General features: G+C 36.7%; 1 protein-coding gene and 1 long non-coding RNA gene across 3 annotated transcripts in view; one reads left to right on the top strand and one right to left on the bottom strand.

Moving 5' to 3' along the window:
* The window catches only part of LOC131834793 (uncharacterized), a 164,136-nt gene that overhangs the window by 95,858 nt on the left and 50,411 nt on the right, over positions 1-17,867 (bottom strand). The gene's annotated exons all lie outside the window — the stretch shown is intronic.
* Positions 10,777-13,055, top strand: LOC131834792 (BTB/POZ domain-containing protein 10-like). The gene has a single exon (XM_059179439.1). The coding sequence runs from the start codon at positions 10,965-10,967 to the stop codon at positions 12,246-12,248; it is 1,284 nt and encodes a 427-aa protein (XP_059035422.1). The 5' UTR covers positions 10,777-10,964; the 3' UTR covers positions 12,249-13,055.

The following is a 17,867-nucleotide window of genomic DNA, read 5'->3' on the forward strand; positions in this document are numbered from 1 at the left end:
GTTGAGGGAAATTGGAAGGGGAGGTGAACCATGAGAGACTATGGACTCTGAAAAACAATCTGAGGGGTCTGAAGCGGCAGGGGGTGGGAGGTTGGGGGAACCAGGTTGTGGGTATTAAAGAGGGCACGGATTGCATGGAGCACTCGGTGTGGTGCAAAAATAATGAATACTGTTACGCTGAAAAGAAATTAAAAAAACAAAAACGGGCAGAAGACCTGAATAGACATTTTTTCCAAATAAGACATACAGACACATGAAAAGATGCTCAACATCACTAATTATAGGGAAATACAAATCAAAACCACAGTGAGATAATACTTCACACCTTTAAAATGATATGTCTTTAGATCTATATTTTTTCCTTCTCCTTAAATTCAATTTAGTTAACATATACTGTATTGTTCATTTCAGGGGTAGAATTTAGTGATTCATCAGTTAACTATAACACGCACGCTCATTCCATCAAGTCCCTGCCTAAATGTTCATTACCCGGTTACCCCATCTCCGCCCCCACTGCCTCTCCAGCAACCCTGTTTGTTTCCCTATAAGTAAGAGTCTCTTATGGTTTCTCTGTTTTCATCTTATTTTACTTTTACTTCCATTCTTCTATGTTCATGTTTTTTTTCTTAAATTTCACATATGAGTGAGAGCATATGGTATTTATCTTTCTCTGACCGACTTATTTCACTTAGCATAATGCCCTCTAGCTCCATCCATGTTGTTGGAAATCAAAAATTCTTTTTGATGCCTGAGTAATATTTCCTTGTGCACGTACATACGTGTGTGTGTGTGTGTGTGTGTGTATCACATCTTTGTTTGTGGCAGCAATGTCACAATAGCCAAAATATAGAAAAAGCCCAGAGGTCCATCAACAGGTGAATGGATAAAGTAGATGTATATTTCTTTATGCAACATTTAATAGTTACCTAATATGAACATAGAATTTTTCCTATATTTTTTCCTATACCTTCTTTCCTTCAATTTATCTTCTTTATCAGTATTTTCAACTTTGTTGTTTTACTTTGTACTATTAAAAAAACCTCTACTTCCCTTATGTAAATTATTAACATTTATTATCAAGCTTTGACCCTGAGCTATCACAAATTAATCAACGCAGAAGTGTACCCACCCCCTTTCACCTCTCCAATTTTTTGGCACCTAATATCTACATTGTCAGAGGATGCATCTACATATGGGTGTGTGTGTACACTACCATTCTACCCACATTTGTTTTATCCTCAGTCCTACAAGTAAATAAATTCAATGCTGACCACCAGTTTTGTTGGCATGTATTTCCCACTCTTCTCTTGACTGAAGATCATCTACTAGTAGTTTCCTTAAAAGAAGCTTAGGTTTTATATACTTAAAACTTTATTCTGGAAGGTAAATTTATCTAGATAAAAAATATAAATATTAACAAAAAATAATATAAAATTTAGACCTCTTCCTCTTACTGAATATCTTCTATATGTTGCTCTACTGACTTCTGACTTTGTACATTGCTATAGAGAAATATGCAGACAAGGGTGCATAGGTGGTTCAGTGGGTTGAGGGTCTGACTCTCAGTTTCAGCTCAGTTCATCCTCACTATCAGGAGATCGATCCCTCAGGCAGGCTCAGCAGTGAGCATGGGGCCTGCTTGAGATTCTCCCTCTCTCCCTCAGCCCCTCCCCCTGCTCATACTCTCTCTAAAGAGAGAGGGAGAGAGAAGTATGCAGACAGCCAGATTGTTATATCTTGTCTCATCTGTAGATTTAATGTTTTCGCTCGACCACTCAAATGATCCACTTGTTTAAATCTAGAAATTGTAAGCATAGTTATGTTGGTGTCCCTCTTTCTTCGTTGCTCAGTGTTTACTGTCTCCCAACATAAGAACTTAAGACAGGTTTATTTTGGAGAAGTTTTCTTTATTTCTTTAAAAATAAGATATTTCCCATTCTGTTTTTGTTTCTTTCTTCAGAGATTCTGATGATATCGATGTTTTTTTTTTATTTTTGTTTGCTTTCCCTATCTATCATTTTATTTCTGACCTTTAAAGTTGTTTTAGTCTGCTAGTTCAAACACATTTCATTTATATGTCTCATTTCTATTATTTATTTCCTTTACTCTATTTTCCACAGTGTATCCTGGATAGAGATCCTTGAATTTTCATCTTCATCTCTATTCTGATTTTAGTTTTTCTTCTACTTCTTCTGGAGTTCTACCAGGACAATTTTTATCTCCTCCAACTGCAATTTCGATATTTCTCTAAGTTCTAGTATTACTGAGTAGGAGTCTAAATTTTTAAAGGATACTGTTTAATTAAATAACTAATTAATTTTTTATTTACTGGACCAATTTGAGGTCAAATGTTCACCATGTCAACATTATCTTGTAATTTCCTTGTGGGGTAAGTTTTGATGCTGTTCTTCGCCTATGATTTCGTGTAAGAATTTTGTATGTTTGCTGTGCTGGTTCTTTTCACATTCCCTGCCACTGAATGAGTTACCTATTTTTGGATCAGTGTCTCTAGACATTTGGTGGGAGAAAGTGGAAGCTGCAGCCAGAGTAACTTTGAATTTTTACTACACAATGCATCTTTATTCATCTACCACAAAGATAGATAGCTGTCTACAAATATAACTCCTCTGTATGAATTTTTTGTTAGCTCTAAATCCTCTGATTCTCTGGGTCAAACACAGTGAAAGGTGAAGTTCTGTCAATAGCTGTTGACATCAACTGAAGCTGATTTTTTTTTTTTTTTTTTTTTGCCAAAAAATGGTGAGTTCCCTCACTTCCAGTCACTATAATTTTATTATTATCCTCTGAGCTCCGCTGTCATTGGGCTCCTTCTCAGTCTTGGTATTTCGTAGATTTACTATCTCCTAAGAGAGTTCTGACAATTGCTGATAATTCCAAGATCCCATTTTTTTAAAACTGCCTTCTGTGTTTGATAAAATTAGAGTTTCTAGAGGTTTTTGTTGTTCGTCTGTTGCTATTATATGATTTCCAGGAGGCGAAGAAGGAGTACAATGACTTTCTCAGCCGTGTTTATGCAGGGATTCTACAATGCTGTGCTTTGGAAGAGTTAAACAAGACAGGGGCACTTTCAACAGATGGGAGTGTAAACTATGAGAAGCAAATGCAATGCTAGGATGAGACCATAAAAACCTGAACTCTCCAAGGATAATCCTGGAGTAAAAATCTAAAGAATCAGCATAAATGATGGAGACTGTAAGAATGGTAAGAGTTCAGATGAAGAGAAAATTATGTGTTGACAAGAACAATGACTGAAGGGGTTATATGGGAACAGAGACCAGAAGGATTCATTGGAAGCTTTAGTAAAGCTCCCTCATGTTCTTCCTTTAATTTTCTTGGTCTCCAGACTTTGGAAAATTCTTTCTCACTTACTCTATTCTGTTTTACTTTTGCTTTTCACCTACTTCAGGATATGTCAAACTGTGAAGAAAATGGAAAGAGATAGAACCAGTTTAGGGGGAGGAAAAAGGTTTTGGAATAAAAAAAATATATTTTTCCTCTCTGTAGTCACCAGAGCCTATGCCAGTTCCCCAGAACGCAGCCAGGCTCCCAGAGGCATTCTGGACCAAGGGTTCTTGGCACAGACAAGATTCCAAGAGACAGAGGTGCCTTTGAGCCATACCCTGGAAGCTGAAAACAAGCCAAAACAGCTTGGAGAGTGAGAGCAGGGAAGTGGCTTCAGAACATTTTGTGTCACATCGTTGTTGCTGGCCTCTTTGCTTTATAATTTTTAAAAAAAAATTTTTTTTTCCCCTTCTGAGTATTTTCATCTGTGTTTACTAGTCATTTTAAGGAGGATCATAGAAAGACTTAGGGAAGGCTGGACCCTCACTGCTCTCCAGTGCAGCACTGTCTGCCTTTTGTCTCTCTATCATCATTTACTTATGAGCATGGTTTTGGCAGCCAATAAGTTTATTTTACATTTTACTGAAGTGAGAGGGGGAAATACTGATAGAAAAGCTCAACAAAATCCCTCACAAAATGGTACCACCAGATGAGCACAGGACCTGAAAGAGGCAAACCTCTGGATGTCTAGAACCCAGAACCTGATTTTTCTTCCCTATAAGGTACCCTCAGAATCTCCCTGCTCTGGCTGGTGATCAGCTCATCTGAAAATTAATCCCTGGTGGAGAGAGGTCTGTGCTCACTGGTGAACTATACCGCAATCCCTGCCTCCGAGTCCCTGCCTCTCCAGGTTTCTTGTCTGTGTTACCATAAGCTTTTCAAAACAGGGTGCAGAAGGTCCTTTGTTGTTCCTTCGAAGAAATGAAAATGCTAGTTATGGTGTGACTTGTTCTCTACTCCTGCCTCGATTATTGGCAATTATTGAAAATTAACATAAAATAATTTCTCCCTTATGTGTAATCATGTATGTCACTACAAAACACATATTTTTAAAGGGAGAGTGTCAATGGCCATATGTAAAACTAAAGCTATACGAAAGGACTTTGGAAAAACCCAAGTTTACATAATTTTTCACAACAATTCTATGAGAATAGACATTAATCAGATGTGTGTAGGGAGAGGTGGGGCATGTGGATATATATGGGTATACATGTGTATTTCAAAATAATGTTTTCCATTAAGTGTGTCAGTGATTGACTGATATACATCCTCATGTCTTTGTCTTTTTTTTAAGATTTTATTTATCTATTTGAGAAGGGGAGAGAGAGAGAGAGAGAGGGCACACAAGCAGAGCAGAGGGAGGGAGAAGCCTAGGCACCCTCATCACAAACTCTTGAAGTAACATGGCAATCTTATACAGAGGAAATCCCTCCCCATCCCAAGAGCCCAGTGTGGGGCTTGAATTCACAACCCTGAGATCAAGACTGAGCTGAGATTAAGAATCGGATGCCTAACTAACTAAAGCACCAGGTATGCCCGAGGAAGAATATAATTTTTATGAGCAAACACAACAGCTAGAAAAGGTTATTCCTAAAGGATATAAGAAAGGGATGGCTATTATTTGTTAAATGGAGAAGGAAGAGTGAGAACTTGAAGATATTTGTGAAAATAAAAATACACATAAACTGAGAAAACCAACCTAGAAAGAAACCAAACCACCATTGGCAAGGTGTTTGTACAAAGCCAATATCAGCTCTATTTCCAACTTTCTACATCTTTGATTGAAAGAAGGACCTCATGAAAATTTCAATGCATCTTTTCTACAAAGAAAATATCATGGGTTGCTGGGGCTTCTGGTGGCTCATTTAAGTGGCCAACTCTTGATTTTGGCCCAGGCCATGATCTTGGGTCCTATCACTAGGCTCTGCACTGAAAGCACAGTCTGCTTAGGATTCTCTCTCTCCGTCTCCCTCTGCCCCTCACAGGCTCTTTCTCACTCTCTCTCTAAAATAAATAAATAAATATTTAAAAAAATAAAATATCCTGGGTTGTTAATGGCACATATAATCTTCCCTGTGCGTTCCACATTCAGGGGTGGCCCAGATGTGGACTGAGCTGTTGATAACACTACTGAAATTAGTCAGAATAGCTAGATAGATAATGATGAGGCAAAAATACATGTGTCTAGCAAGAGAAAACCAAAGCTAGAGCCATCACAATTGACTTCAAGCTCTATTACAAAGCTGTAATCATCAAGACAGTATGGTACTGGCACAAAAACAGACAAACAGATCAATGGAACAGAACAGAGAACCCAGAAATGGGCCCTTAACTCTGTAGTCAACTAATCTTCAACAAAGCAGGAATGAATATCAAATGGAAAAAAGTCTCTTCAACAAATGGTTTTGGGAAAATTGGACAGCCCCATGCAGAAGAATGAAACTGGACCACTTTCTTACACCATATACAAAAATAAATTCAAAATGGGTGAAAGACCTAAATGTGAGATAGGAATCCATCAAAATCTTAGTGGAGAATTCAGGCAAAATCTTTTTGATCTCCATTGCAGCAACTTCTTCTAGACAGAAGTCTCCAAAGACAACAGAAACAAAAGCAAACATGAGCTACTGGGACTTCACCAACATCAAAGGCCTTTGCACAGCAAAGGAAACAGTCAACAAAACTAAAAGGCAACCTATGGAGTGGGAGAAGATATTTGCAAATATCTTATCAGATACAGGGCTAGTATCCAAAATCCATAAAGAACTTAACAAACTCAACACCCAGAAAACAAATAATCCAGTCAAGAAATGGGCAGAAGATAAGAGCAGATGTTTCTCCAAAGAAGACATGCAAATGGCCAACAGACACGTGAAAATATGCTCAACATCACTTAGCATCAGAGAAATATAAATAAAAACCAAAATGAGATACTACCTCACATTGGTCACAATGGCTAAAATTAACAACTCAGGGAACAACAGCTTTTGGCAAGGATGTGGAGAACGAGGAGTTCTCTTACAGTGTTGGTGGGAATGCACACTGGTACACCCACTCTAGAAAACAGTTTGGAGATTCCTCAAAAAGTTAAAAATAGAGCTATACCCTATGACCCAGAAATTGCACTACTTGGTATTTATCTAAAGGATACAAATATAGTGATTTGAAGGGGCACATGCATCCCAATATTTATAGCAGCAATGTCCACAATAGCCAAAACATGAAAAGAGCCCAGATATCCATTAATATGAATGGATAAAGACAGTGTGATCTATATATATATAGATATCTATTTATAGATATATATAGATCTATATCTATTTATATATATCTATAAATATCTATTTATAGATATATTTATATATCATATTTATATATATAAATCACACTGTCTTTATCAGACAAGTCAGTCAGAGAAAGACAAATACCATATTACTTCACTCATATGTGGAACTTAAATAACAATACAGATGAACATAGGGGAAGGGAAGGAAAAGTAAAATGAGATAAAAACAGAGAGGGAGGCAAACTATAAGAGACTCAACTTTTGGAAACAAATTGACGGTTGCTGGGGGGGAGGTAGGTGAGGAATGGGGTAACTGGGGTGACGGGCATTAAGGAGGGCACTTGATGGAATGAGCACTGGGTGTTATATGCAACTGATGAATCACTAAATTCTGCCTCTGAAACTAATAATACAGTATATATTAATTAAATTGAAATTAAATAAAATTTTTTTAAAAAGCATGAGCACGGGGTCCTTAGTCATCCAAGTACAGAAGCCCTGGCTGTCCACCGGGACAACACTTTACTCATCTTTGTGATGCACATATGGCCATAATAACCACTCCCATCAGTGTTTGTTGAAATAAATGATAAACTGTTACTTAATAACAACCCATAAACCTTTCTCACTATTCTTTTTTAACATTGTACCAAAATTTTTAGCTAATGTAGTAAGACAAGACTAGGAAATGAAAACTACACAGATTGGAAAAGAAGAACTAAAACTTTCTTATTCACAGGTGACATGACTGTCTACGTAGAAAGTCTAAAAACAAACAAAGCGTTAAAAAACCCTGGAACTGGGACGCATGGGTGGCTCAGTTGGTTAAGCGGCTGCCTTCGGCTCGGGTCATGATCCCAGCGTCCTGGGATCGAGTCCCACATCGGGCTCCTTGCTCGGCAGGGAGCCTGCTTCTCCCTCTGCCTCTGCCTGCCATTCTGTCTGCCTGTGCTCGCTCGCTCTCTCTCCCTCCATCACTGACAAATAAATAAATAAATAATCTTAAAAAAAAAAAAAAAAAAAAAAAAAAAAAAAACAAACAAACAAACCCTGGAACTAATAAGTCATTATAGTAAGGTTGCATGATACAAAATTAATATACAAAAGCCAATTGCTTTCGTGTATAACAATGAACAAATGGAATGTGAAATTAAAAACACTATGTCATTTACATGAACACCTTCAAAAAGAAAATGTTAGGTATAAATCTATCAAAATACATATAAGGTATATATGAAGAAGTCTATAAAACTATGATAAAAGAAATCAAAATAGAAAGAAATGGAGATATAGTCCATGTTCATGGATGGAAAAGTCATTATTATTAAGAATGTCAGTTCTTCCCAACTTAAACTATAGATTCATATAATACAAACCAAATTCCCCGTAAGCTATCTTGTGGATAACTTACATAGAATGTTACTTGTAACAAAACAAGTAACAACAACAAAAAACTGATTCTAAAGTTTATATGGAGAGACTAAGGATCCAGAATAGCCAACACAATATTGAAAGAAAAGAAAAAAATTGGAGAATTGGCACTATTTGATTTCAAGGTTCACTATAAAACAATAATAATCAAGATGGTGTTGTATCAGTGAAAGAACAGAAAAACAGATTGCTGGAACAGAAGAGAGAGCCCAGAAATAGACCCACATAAATATAGTTGGCAGATCTTTAACGAGAAAGCAAAGGCAATACAATAAACAAGAGACTTTATAATAAATGGTGCTGGAACAACTAGACAGCCACATGCGAAGAAAAAATAATAATACAGACACAGAGCTTATATCCCTCACAAAAATTAACTCAAAATAGATCACAGTCTAAATGTAAAATGCTAAACTATAAAACTTCTACAAGATAATATAGTAGAAATTTTAGGTGATCTTGGGTTGAGTGATGATATTTTAAATACAATGCTAAGAGCATGATCCATGAAGAAAAAAATAATAAACTGAACTTCATTAAAACTGAAACCTTCTTCTCTATTAAGGACATTGTTAAGGGAATTAAATGTCTGAAGAAATTTTTGCAAAATATATATCCAGTTAGGGACAGTTACCTAAAATTTATAAAAAACAACACAACAACAAAAAACCTCTTACTTATATTCTATATTAAGAAAACAAAAACCTGGGTAGCTGGGTGGCTCAGTGGGTTAATGCCTCTGCCTTCGGCTCTGGTCATGATCCCAGGGTCCTGGGATCGAGCCCCATATCAGGCTCTCTGCTCGGCAGGGAGCCTGCTTCCTCCTCTCTCTCTGCCTGCCTCTCTGCCTACTTGTGATCTCTATCTGTCAAATAAATAAATAAAATCTAAAAAAAAAAAAAAAAAAGGGAAAGAAAAACTCAATTTTAAAATGGGTAAAAGATCAGAACTGTTACCTCACCAAGGAGAATATACAGATGGAAAATAAACATATGAAAAGACGCTCCAGCTCATATGTCATCAGGAAAATGCAGATTAAAACAGCATGAAATACCACTACATGCCTACTAGCATGGACAAAATCTGCAACAGCAATAACACCCAGTGCTGACGAGCCTGTGGAACAAAAATTCTCATTCATTGCTGGTGGGCATGCAAAATGGTATACATTGAGAGACAGTTTGGTAAAATTCTCTCTTTTTTAAAGATTTTATTTATTTATTTGACACAGAGAGAGAGGTCACAAGTAGGCAGAACAGCAGGCAGAGATAGAGGGGGAAGCAGGCTCTCTGCTGAGCAGGAAGCTCGAAGCGGGGCTCGATCCCAGGGCCCTGAGATCATGACCTGAGCCGAAGGAAGAGGCTTAACCCACTGAGCCACCCAGGTGCCCCAGTTTGGTAAAATTCTTATAAAATTAAACATACTCTTGCCATGAGATCCAGCCATCATGCTCCTTTGTATTTATCTGAAGGAGTTGAACACCTGTTCACACAAAAATCTGTACAAGATGTCTGTAGTAGTTTTGTTTATTATTGACCAAACTTTGAAACTATTAAGATGCCCTTCGGTAGGTGAATGGGTAAACATACCATGGAATATTATTCAGGGCTAAAAAGAAATGAACTATTAAGCTATGAGAACACATGGAAGAATCTTAAATGCATTTTACTAATGGAAAGAAGCCAATCAAAAAGGGCTACATACTGTAGGATTCCAGCTTTATAACATTCTAGAAAAGGCAAAATTACGAAGACAGTAAAAATCTCAGTGGTTATCAGAGGTTGGAGAAGTGGGGAGGGCTAAATAGGCAGAGCATAGATTTTTAAGACAGTGAAAAATACTGTGTATGACACCAGAATGGTGAATACATATCATTCTAAATTTGTCCAAATCCAATCAATGAATGTACAAAACCAAGAGTGAACCAGAATATAAACGATGACTTTAGGTGAATATAATGTGTCCGTATGGGTTTATTGATTGTAACAAGTGTATCATGCTGGTGGAGAATATCGATAATGACTTTTAACAGAAAATGGTAAGCTGATCCTAAAATTCATATTGAAATAGAGAATATATGTATATTTTTAAGAAGTACAACAGAGGAAGAAAGTTAAAGTACCCACTCATCTCAACTTCAAAACTTACAAAAAAGCTATATAATCAAGACAGTGTTCTACTTTCATAAGGATAAACATATCAATCAATTGAACAGAATCACAAGTCCAGAAATAAATCCTTACATTTATGGTGGACTTATTTCTTAACAAGTTTGCCAAGACCATTAAATGAGAGAAAGGACAGTTTCTTTAATAAATGGTGCTGGGACAACTGTTGAAGAATGAAGCTACATGTTGAAGAATGAAGTTAGATGCTTTGCTTTACATGAACATGAACATTAACCCAAAATAAGTTATAGAACCAAATGCAAGAACAAAACCTCTAAAAATCTTCAAATAAAACAGAGAGGTAATACTTGTAACCTTGGATTAAACAAAGCCTTCTTAGATACAACACATATAGCACAAGTGACCATGGGAAACACAGATAACATGAGATTCATCAAAATTAAGAATTTTTGTGCAGCAAGTGATCCACAGACTAGGAAAAAATATTTGCAAGTCATTTACCTGACAAGAGAATCTTAACTCAATAATGAGACAGTTCCCAGTTAAAAATGGGAAAAACTGGTAACCTGCCCGGGCGGCTCTGCTAGCCGCAGCCGCCTGAGTGGCCGCCGCCACAGACACCTCCGGAGGGATCCAGTTGAGGAGGAAGCGGGGGTGTCCCTGACCCCCGCCTTTGCCTGGGCCCTCCGTGGACACACAAGAGGGACTGCAGTACTCCCTCACGTGTTGCTAAAGGAGTTGTTGACCACACCAAAATGAGTCTACATGGTGCTAGCGGGGGACATGAACGATCAAGAGATAGACGAAGATCAAGTGACAGATCACGAGATTCATCTCACGAAAGAACAGAATCTCAACTCACTCCTTGTATTAGAAATGTTACTTCTCCAACACGACAACACCATGTTGAACGAGAAAAAGATCATAGTTCTTCTCGTCCAAGTAGTCCTCGTCCTCAAAAAGCATCTCCAAATGGTTCCAGTAGCAGTGCTGGGAACAGCAGCAGAAACAGTAGTCAGTCAAGTTCGGATGGTAGCTGTAAGACATCTGGGGAGATGGTGTTTGTATATGAAAATGCAAAAGAAGGAGCTCGGAATGTGAGAACATCGGAACGAGTAACACTAATAGTGGATAACACTAGATTTGTTGTAGACCCATCCATTTTTACTGCACAGCCAAATACAATGTTGGGCAGGATGTTTGGATCTGGCAGAGAACATAACGTTACACGTCCTAATGAGAAGGGAGAGTATGAAGTGGCAGAGGGAATTGGCTCCACAGTGTTTCGAGCTATTCTGGATTACTACAAAACAGGAATAATTCGTTGTCCTGATGGCATATCTATTCCTGAACTGAGAGAAGCATGCGACTACCTTTGTATTTCTTTTGAATATAGTACTATTAAATGTAGAGATCTCAGTGCCCTAATGCATGAGTTATCAAATGATGGTGCTCGTAGACAATTTGAATTTTATCTGGAAGAAATGATCCTGCCTCTCATGGTAGCTAGTGCCCAGAGTGGGGAAAGAGAATGCCACATAGTAGTCCTTACAGACGATGATGTGGTTGATTGGGATGAAGAGTATCCACCACAGATGGGAGAAGAGTATTCACAAATTATTTATAGCACAAAATTATATAGATTTTTCAAGTACATTGAAAACAGAGATGTGGCCAAATCAGTTTTGAAGGAGAGGGGTCTTAAGAAGATTAGATTGGGAATAGAAGGTTATCCTACCTACAAAGAAAAAGTAAAGAAAAGGCCTGGGGGCCGCCCAGAAGTGATTTACAACTATGTCCAAAGACCCTTTATTCGAATGTCTTGGGAGAAGGAAGAAGGAAAGAGTCGGCATGTAGACTTTCAGTGCGTAAAGAGTAAATCGATCACCAATCTCGCAGCCGCTGCCGCAGACATTCCGCAGGACCAGCTAGTAGTCATGCACCCGACTCCGCAAGTGGATGAGCTGGATATTCTCCCTATTCATCCCCCTTCTGGCAACAATGACCTCGATCCTGATGCGCAGAATCCAATGCTGTGAGGCTGATGTTCCTTGAAACCATAGCATGCTACTCTTCACGGTGACGCTGCACTCTCCACATTCTGCACTGCAGGGCCGCTCTCTTCATCGTGAGATGCACATGACGGTGTTTAGGATATTGCAGTGTAGGCTTTTTTAAAGACCAAAGGTAGCTGAATGGTTTTTTAAATGAGTACAACTCTAGCATCCTGAGGTTCCAGTTATATAAATGTATTTGTTTACCAGTAGGTTTGTGAAATTGGTTCTTTGTATGGGGGACAGTCCTTTTTCACACATCTAGATATTTTCAGAAGTGGTGAAAATTGGCAGCTGGGGTATTTTCAGTTTAGATTGATATTCATCACACCCCAGATAAAATGTAGAATATTCTATAGTTGCACTTTATAAATGGTGGTTAAATGGAACTGTTCAAGCCATTTTTATAGTTGTGATGCACAATATAACTGAAATAAGTGCTTCTATCAAAGTATTCCTTCAGTAAAATGTGTATAGTTGCTGCCCATGATGGGCGAAAAAGGAGTATTTATCATTGGGCTTATCTGAATGATTTGGAGGTGATCCAATGCCCATTATCTTATTTCTCGCCAGTGCCGTTTTTGCCCTTTTAGAGTGAGTCACATGCAGGAAGTGTGAACATCAGAGATGGTTTATTATCCAGTCTGCCTTACCCTTAATCTGTTCAGATATTTATTTACTAATTTTTTTTTCTTAAGAGTTATGGGATAGGAAAATGAAGTGTTTGCTCTTCATTTACTAAATGATTGTAAACTCGAGTTTTTCATCAAAATAAAATTCCATTGTTTTAAAAAAAAAAAATGGGAAAAACTAAAGGCATACATTGTGCTATAGTTGGTAAATACGTCACCCATTTAACAAATATATTTGTACATTACAAATAAACAAAGAAGGAATGCTTGGGTAAACTTTGTGGTGCTGGACTGGAATCAGAAAAATTGGGATAAATTTATGATTAGGAAGATGTGGAATGAAAGAAAGAAAAGACGGGGACACATTGAAAGGACCCAGACATAAATCTGAAAGAACTCCCCTTGGGCAAAGCTGGGACCATTGGAACAATAACATTAGCATTGGACTGTAAGTTAAAGAATGAAATAAATATCTATGTGTCCACAATGATATAAAATATATACAGAAGAATTCTGATTTGTACATGTGGAAGAAATTTTAAAATGGAAAATCAACATTAGAGCATCATAAAGATAGTTGCTGGCATAATTATCTGATGATGTTAAAAATAGTGAGTGATATTTAAGGAAACACTGGGTATTTGCACAGTCTCAAAGTATCTCCACACAGGATACTTATTAATTATAATAGGGAAGAGACCAGGCAAACAAACCTTGACTGAGTGATCAAGGTCAATATTACCAGTGATGAGACATAGTAACTTTGTTGTACTTTCTGACAGGATACACTGAGAAGGTATATGGCCTCTGTGGTATTCTTCTCCAAAATGTGTAGTCTCATTCACAGCGTGAGAAAACATCACAAAAACTGATGTTGATGGACATTCCATGAAATACTTGAGGATTCAAGATGCATGTCAAAGTCACGAAAGGCAAGAAAAGACAGTGGGATTGTCACAAATTGAAGGAGTTTAAGGAGACAGAATGATTAAATGCAATGAGGAATTCTGGATTGGATTTTGGAACACAAAAAGAACTTGAATCAAAAAACTGGTAATATGTGAATAAAATCTAATTAGTTAACAGTATAGTACCAATGTTAATGTCATTTTGATAACTGTACTATGGTTATGTAAGACATTAACATTGGGGAACACTGAATGGAAGGTATACAGGGACTCTTTGTAATAAGTCTAAAATTAATTTAACATAAATACTTAAAAAAAAAAAAAAAACACTCCCCAAGCGCTCATCAACAGTAGAGAGATAAATAAATTACTGTGATGGTTTCTGAGATTCCAGTAACCTTCTGTTTCCTGTTCTGTACTGTGGTTGCAGTTTCTCGCCTGGTGAAAATTCGCTGAGCTGTAATTCTACTGTACTCTTACACTCCAGACATAGTATTGGCTTCTAAATTCAAATGGTTCTATTAAAATCGAGATTCATCAGTCAGGTTTACCTCTAAAACAAAAGGCTTTAACCATGTTAGAGAAGGATCCGGTGCTTAAACAAAAGTCTTGTTACAAAAGTAGCCCTGGATGAATGACTGCACTGGCCTCCTCAAGGGGCAGTCTCCGGGACACTCACCAGACAGCACTTGAGTTTTCCAAGGAGACAGTAATAGTATGGGCCAAAGACAATCATGCTTTCCCTCCTTTTCTAAAGCTAAAGATTTCCTGTCAAAATCTCAGACACCTTTTTTGTCTCTTTTCCAGTTTTATTTAATTTGTCCTAACTCCAAAACACATGTCAATAATTTTGGTAAACATGGTCTATCAATGGCTTCAGCTCTACTTTATAGAAATCCCACATAAAAGTGGCTTAAACAGTAAATAAGATTGACTGTTTCACTTCAAATAACCTTAAAATAGGATTAGTCCAGGAATGGTTCTTGTATCTCTGCAACATCATTAGAAAGTCAGATTCTGGGGCACCTGTGTGGCTCAGTCAGTTAAGCGTCCAACTCTTGATTTTGGCTCAGGTCATGGTCTCAGGGTCATGAGATTGAACCTCACATTGGGCTCTGCACTGAGCCCAGTGGAGCTACTTGAGATTCTCCCTCTCTCTTTCTCTCAAAATTATAAAAAAAAAAAAAAAAATCCAGATTCTTTCCATCTTTCCTCTCTGCCACCTTCAGGAAGCTGACCGTTCCCCAGGGTGGCAAGAGGATGCCTTACTATCAGGTTTCACATCTTCCCACCAAAACATACTAAAACCAGAATACAGACACTTTCGTTCATCAATTTTGCCCATTTCCCCAGAAGACCCACAAGAAGGCATCTCACATCTCATTTTTAGAATGTTATCATTTGCTCTTTTCTAGGGCAATCTTTGCCCAGGCAAACAGAGCATTACCAAGATTGCCTCAGGTTTGTCAAAGTTTGGACTCTGGGACTGGAGAGGGACCCAGCATCTTACAAAGTACATGACTACTTGGTGCCTGAATCATATTGAGATTATATTAGCAGAGGGAAGAAAAAGTAATTCTTGAGTAGGAACTCACCAGCTGCCAGAGAGGGTATGATTCTATTATTCATTACTGTAATGTATTCTTTACAGGGCATCTAGTGTTCCTCTGAGGAATGATGCAGCTGTTGGTTGAGATACTCATTATAATATTAAGAAAGTACCATTTTATTTCTAGTGTACTGAGAATTTTTATTGGGAACTGATGTAGTACTGCAACAAATGACTTGTTTTGTTTCTGGCTGGTTTTTTATTTGTGTGTTTGTTTGTCTTCCAAGGGGCCAAGTGTTTGCCTTGATCTAGAAAATATATTTTAGCTTATTGACATGCTTTATTTTATTAAGGAACATTATAATATTAAATTCTCCTTGTATTCTCAGAATATGTCTTCCTTAGGCATAGGAATACTTGGATTTACCTAAAATTTTTCTTCCAAATATTTCAAATACACATTTGTAAAATGGGTTTTTGAGCTATAGTGATAATAATAATCATAAAAAGATTGTAAGGCTTTCCATTTGTTTTATGATTCATTTACTTTATGAAATATGAAGTCCTTAAAATTTTGAAAGATCTTTTCTGTATATCATCAGGTCCTGGAACTTTTAGTAGATCTTGGCCTTTGGTTTATTTTGGTTTGTCATAGTGTAGGAAAAAGGATGAGTTTTGTGAATTTGAAAGCAATGGATTTCACCAAAGCACAAAAATAAAGTAACTTAAAAGTTACAAAAAATATTAGGTTAAATTTTTCTTTTTAGTTATATCTTTATTTTTTTTTTTTAATTTTTTATAAACATATATTTTTATCCCCAGGGGTACAGGTCTGTGAATCACCAGGTTTACACACTTCACAGCACTCACCAAATCACATGCCCTCCCCAATGTCCATAATCCCAACCCCTTCTCCCAAACCCCCTCCCCCCGGCAACCCTCAGTTTGTTTTGTGAGGGAGGCTTAAGTGGGTAGAAGAAGAATATATCTTTATTTTTTAACTTCTAATCTTGAGTACTTACATTTTATCTAGTCTTCCTAAAGTGTTTTCCATTTTATCAAATTTTTCAAAGACCCATGTGTGTATATTTGTTAAATCATTAATTGTTAACTTTTATTTTTAATATTCTTTCCTTATTTTTCTTAGAGTTGTTTGTTGTGCATATTCAATTTCTATTACTGAATATTTTGTTTACATATTGTCGTTCTTTCTAGTATAATGTTGGCATTTAAGGGTCTGAATTGACATGTGACTAGATCTTTGACCACATATCATAATGATTTTTTAAATCATATCATGATTATTTCCTAAATAGTCTAAAATAGAAAACCCTACCATTATCATATTATTTTTAATAATTATAAAATTTCAGAAATTTTATACAGAAATACATAACTATAATATATAATATATATTATAACATATAATATATAACTAAAAATGTAAATATTCTTGTCTTCCTTATCTCAAACCAACTTTTCAAGGTACCAAGAGTTAGTCTCTTTATTCTTTCAAATATTCTTTTATTCACATAAAATACATTACATTAAAAAGGCTGCAAGAATTCTTATGCTCAAATCATTGCCAGCATGAATAAATATTTCCCTAAAATAGATTCCAGGGAGTGGGTTTCCTAGGTCAAGGAGTATGTACATGTTTAATTTTGATAAGTACTCTCACACTGCACTCCACTAAAGGCTCTATCAGTTCGTACAACAATAGTATATATTCATGCCATTTTCCTACACTCTGGCCAACCTTGGTATATAACCAACATTTTAATTTATAATTGGAACTCAGTGGTATTTAATAGATAAGTTTTAATTTTTCTAAGAAGCTGACTGGTTCTGTTGTTGGTAGTGGCTGTTTAACTTTTTATTATTGCTGTTGCTGTTCCAGAGTTTTTTGCTTTTTGTTTTTGTTAGTTTATTTTTGCTAAGATTCTATATGAGAATGTGACTGGCTAAAATTTTACCTTCCAAAATTTATTGTGGTTTCCTCCGGAGCTTTGTAAAGGAGTTATATATGGTAAGATATGCCATAAGTGCCTAAAAAGATGAAGTCTTTTCTCTCTGTAGAATGTAATTTTAATATGTGTTCCATATCAATATATTATCGTTATATTTGGGGGGAATTCTAGATATCTATACATGTTTTTTAGAGATTTTATTTATTCATTTGGGAGAGAGAGCACAAGCAGGAGGAGGGGCAGAGGTAGAGAAGCAGGATCCTCCTGAGCAAGGAGCCCAATTCAGAACTCTATCCCAGGACCCTAGGATCACGACTTGAGCTGAAGGCAGATACTTAACCTACTGAGCCACCCAGGCACATCTACACATCTATATTCTATCTAATTTATCTTTTGAAGAATTTGTTTAAAATTTTTGCATTAATTTCTTATCATGTTCATAATGGTTTTTGCTTAGTTAAAATCTCTGTGGATCTCTGAAATCAAGTTATAAAATTCCCGAGATGGCTACGAAGTAAGTCAACATAACTTCTAGTTTATGTATA

The sequence above is a fragment of the Mustela lutreola genome, chromosome 6, assembly GCF_030435805.1.
Source record: "Mustela lutreola isolate mMusLut2 chromosome 6, mMusLut2.pri, whole genome shotgun sequence".
In the NCBI taxonomy this organism is placed as follows: Eukaryota; Metazoa; Chordata; class Mammalia; order Carnivora; family Mustelidae; genus Mustela; species Mustela lutreola.

Coding starts and splice junctions, on each gene's coding strand:
- LOC131834792 (XM_059179439.1), top strand. CDS start 10,965: ATGAGTCTACATGGTGCTAGCGGGGGACATGAACGATCAAGAGATAGA.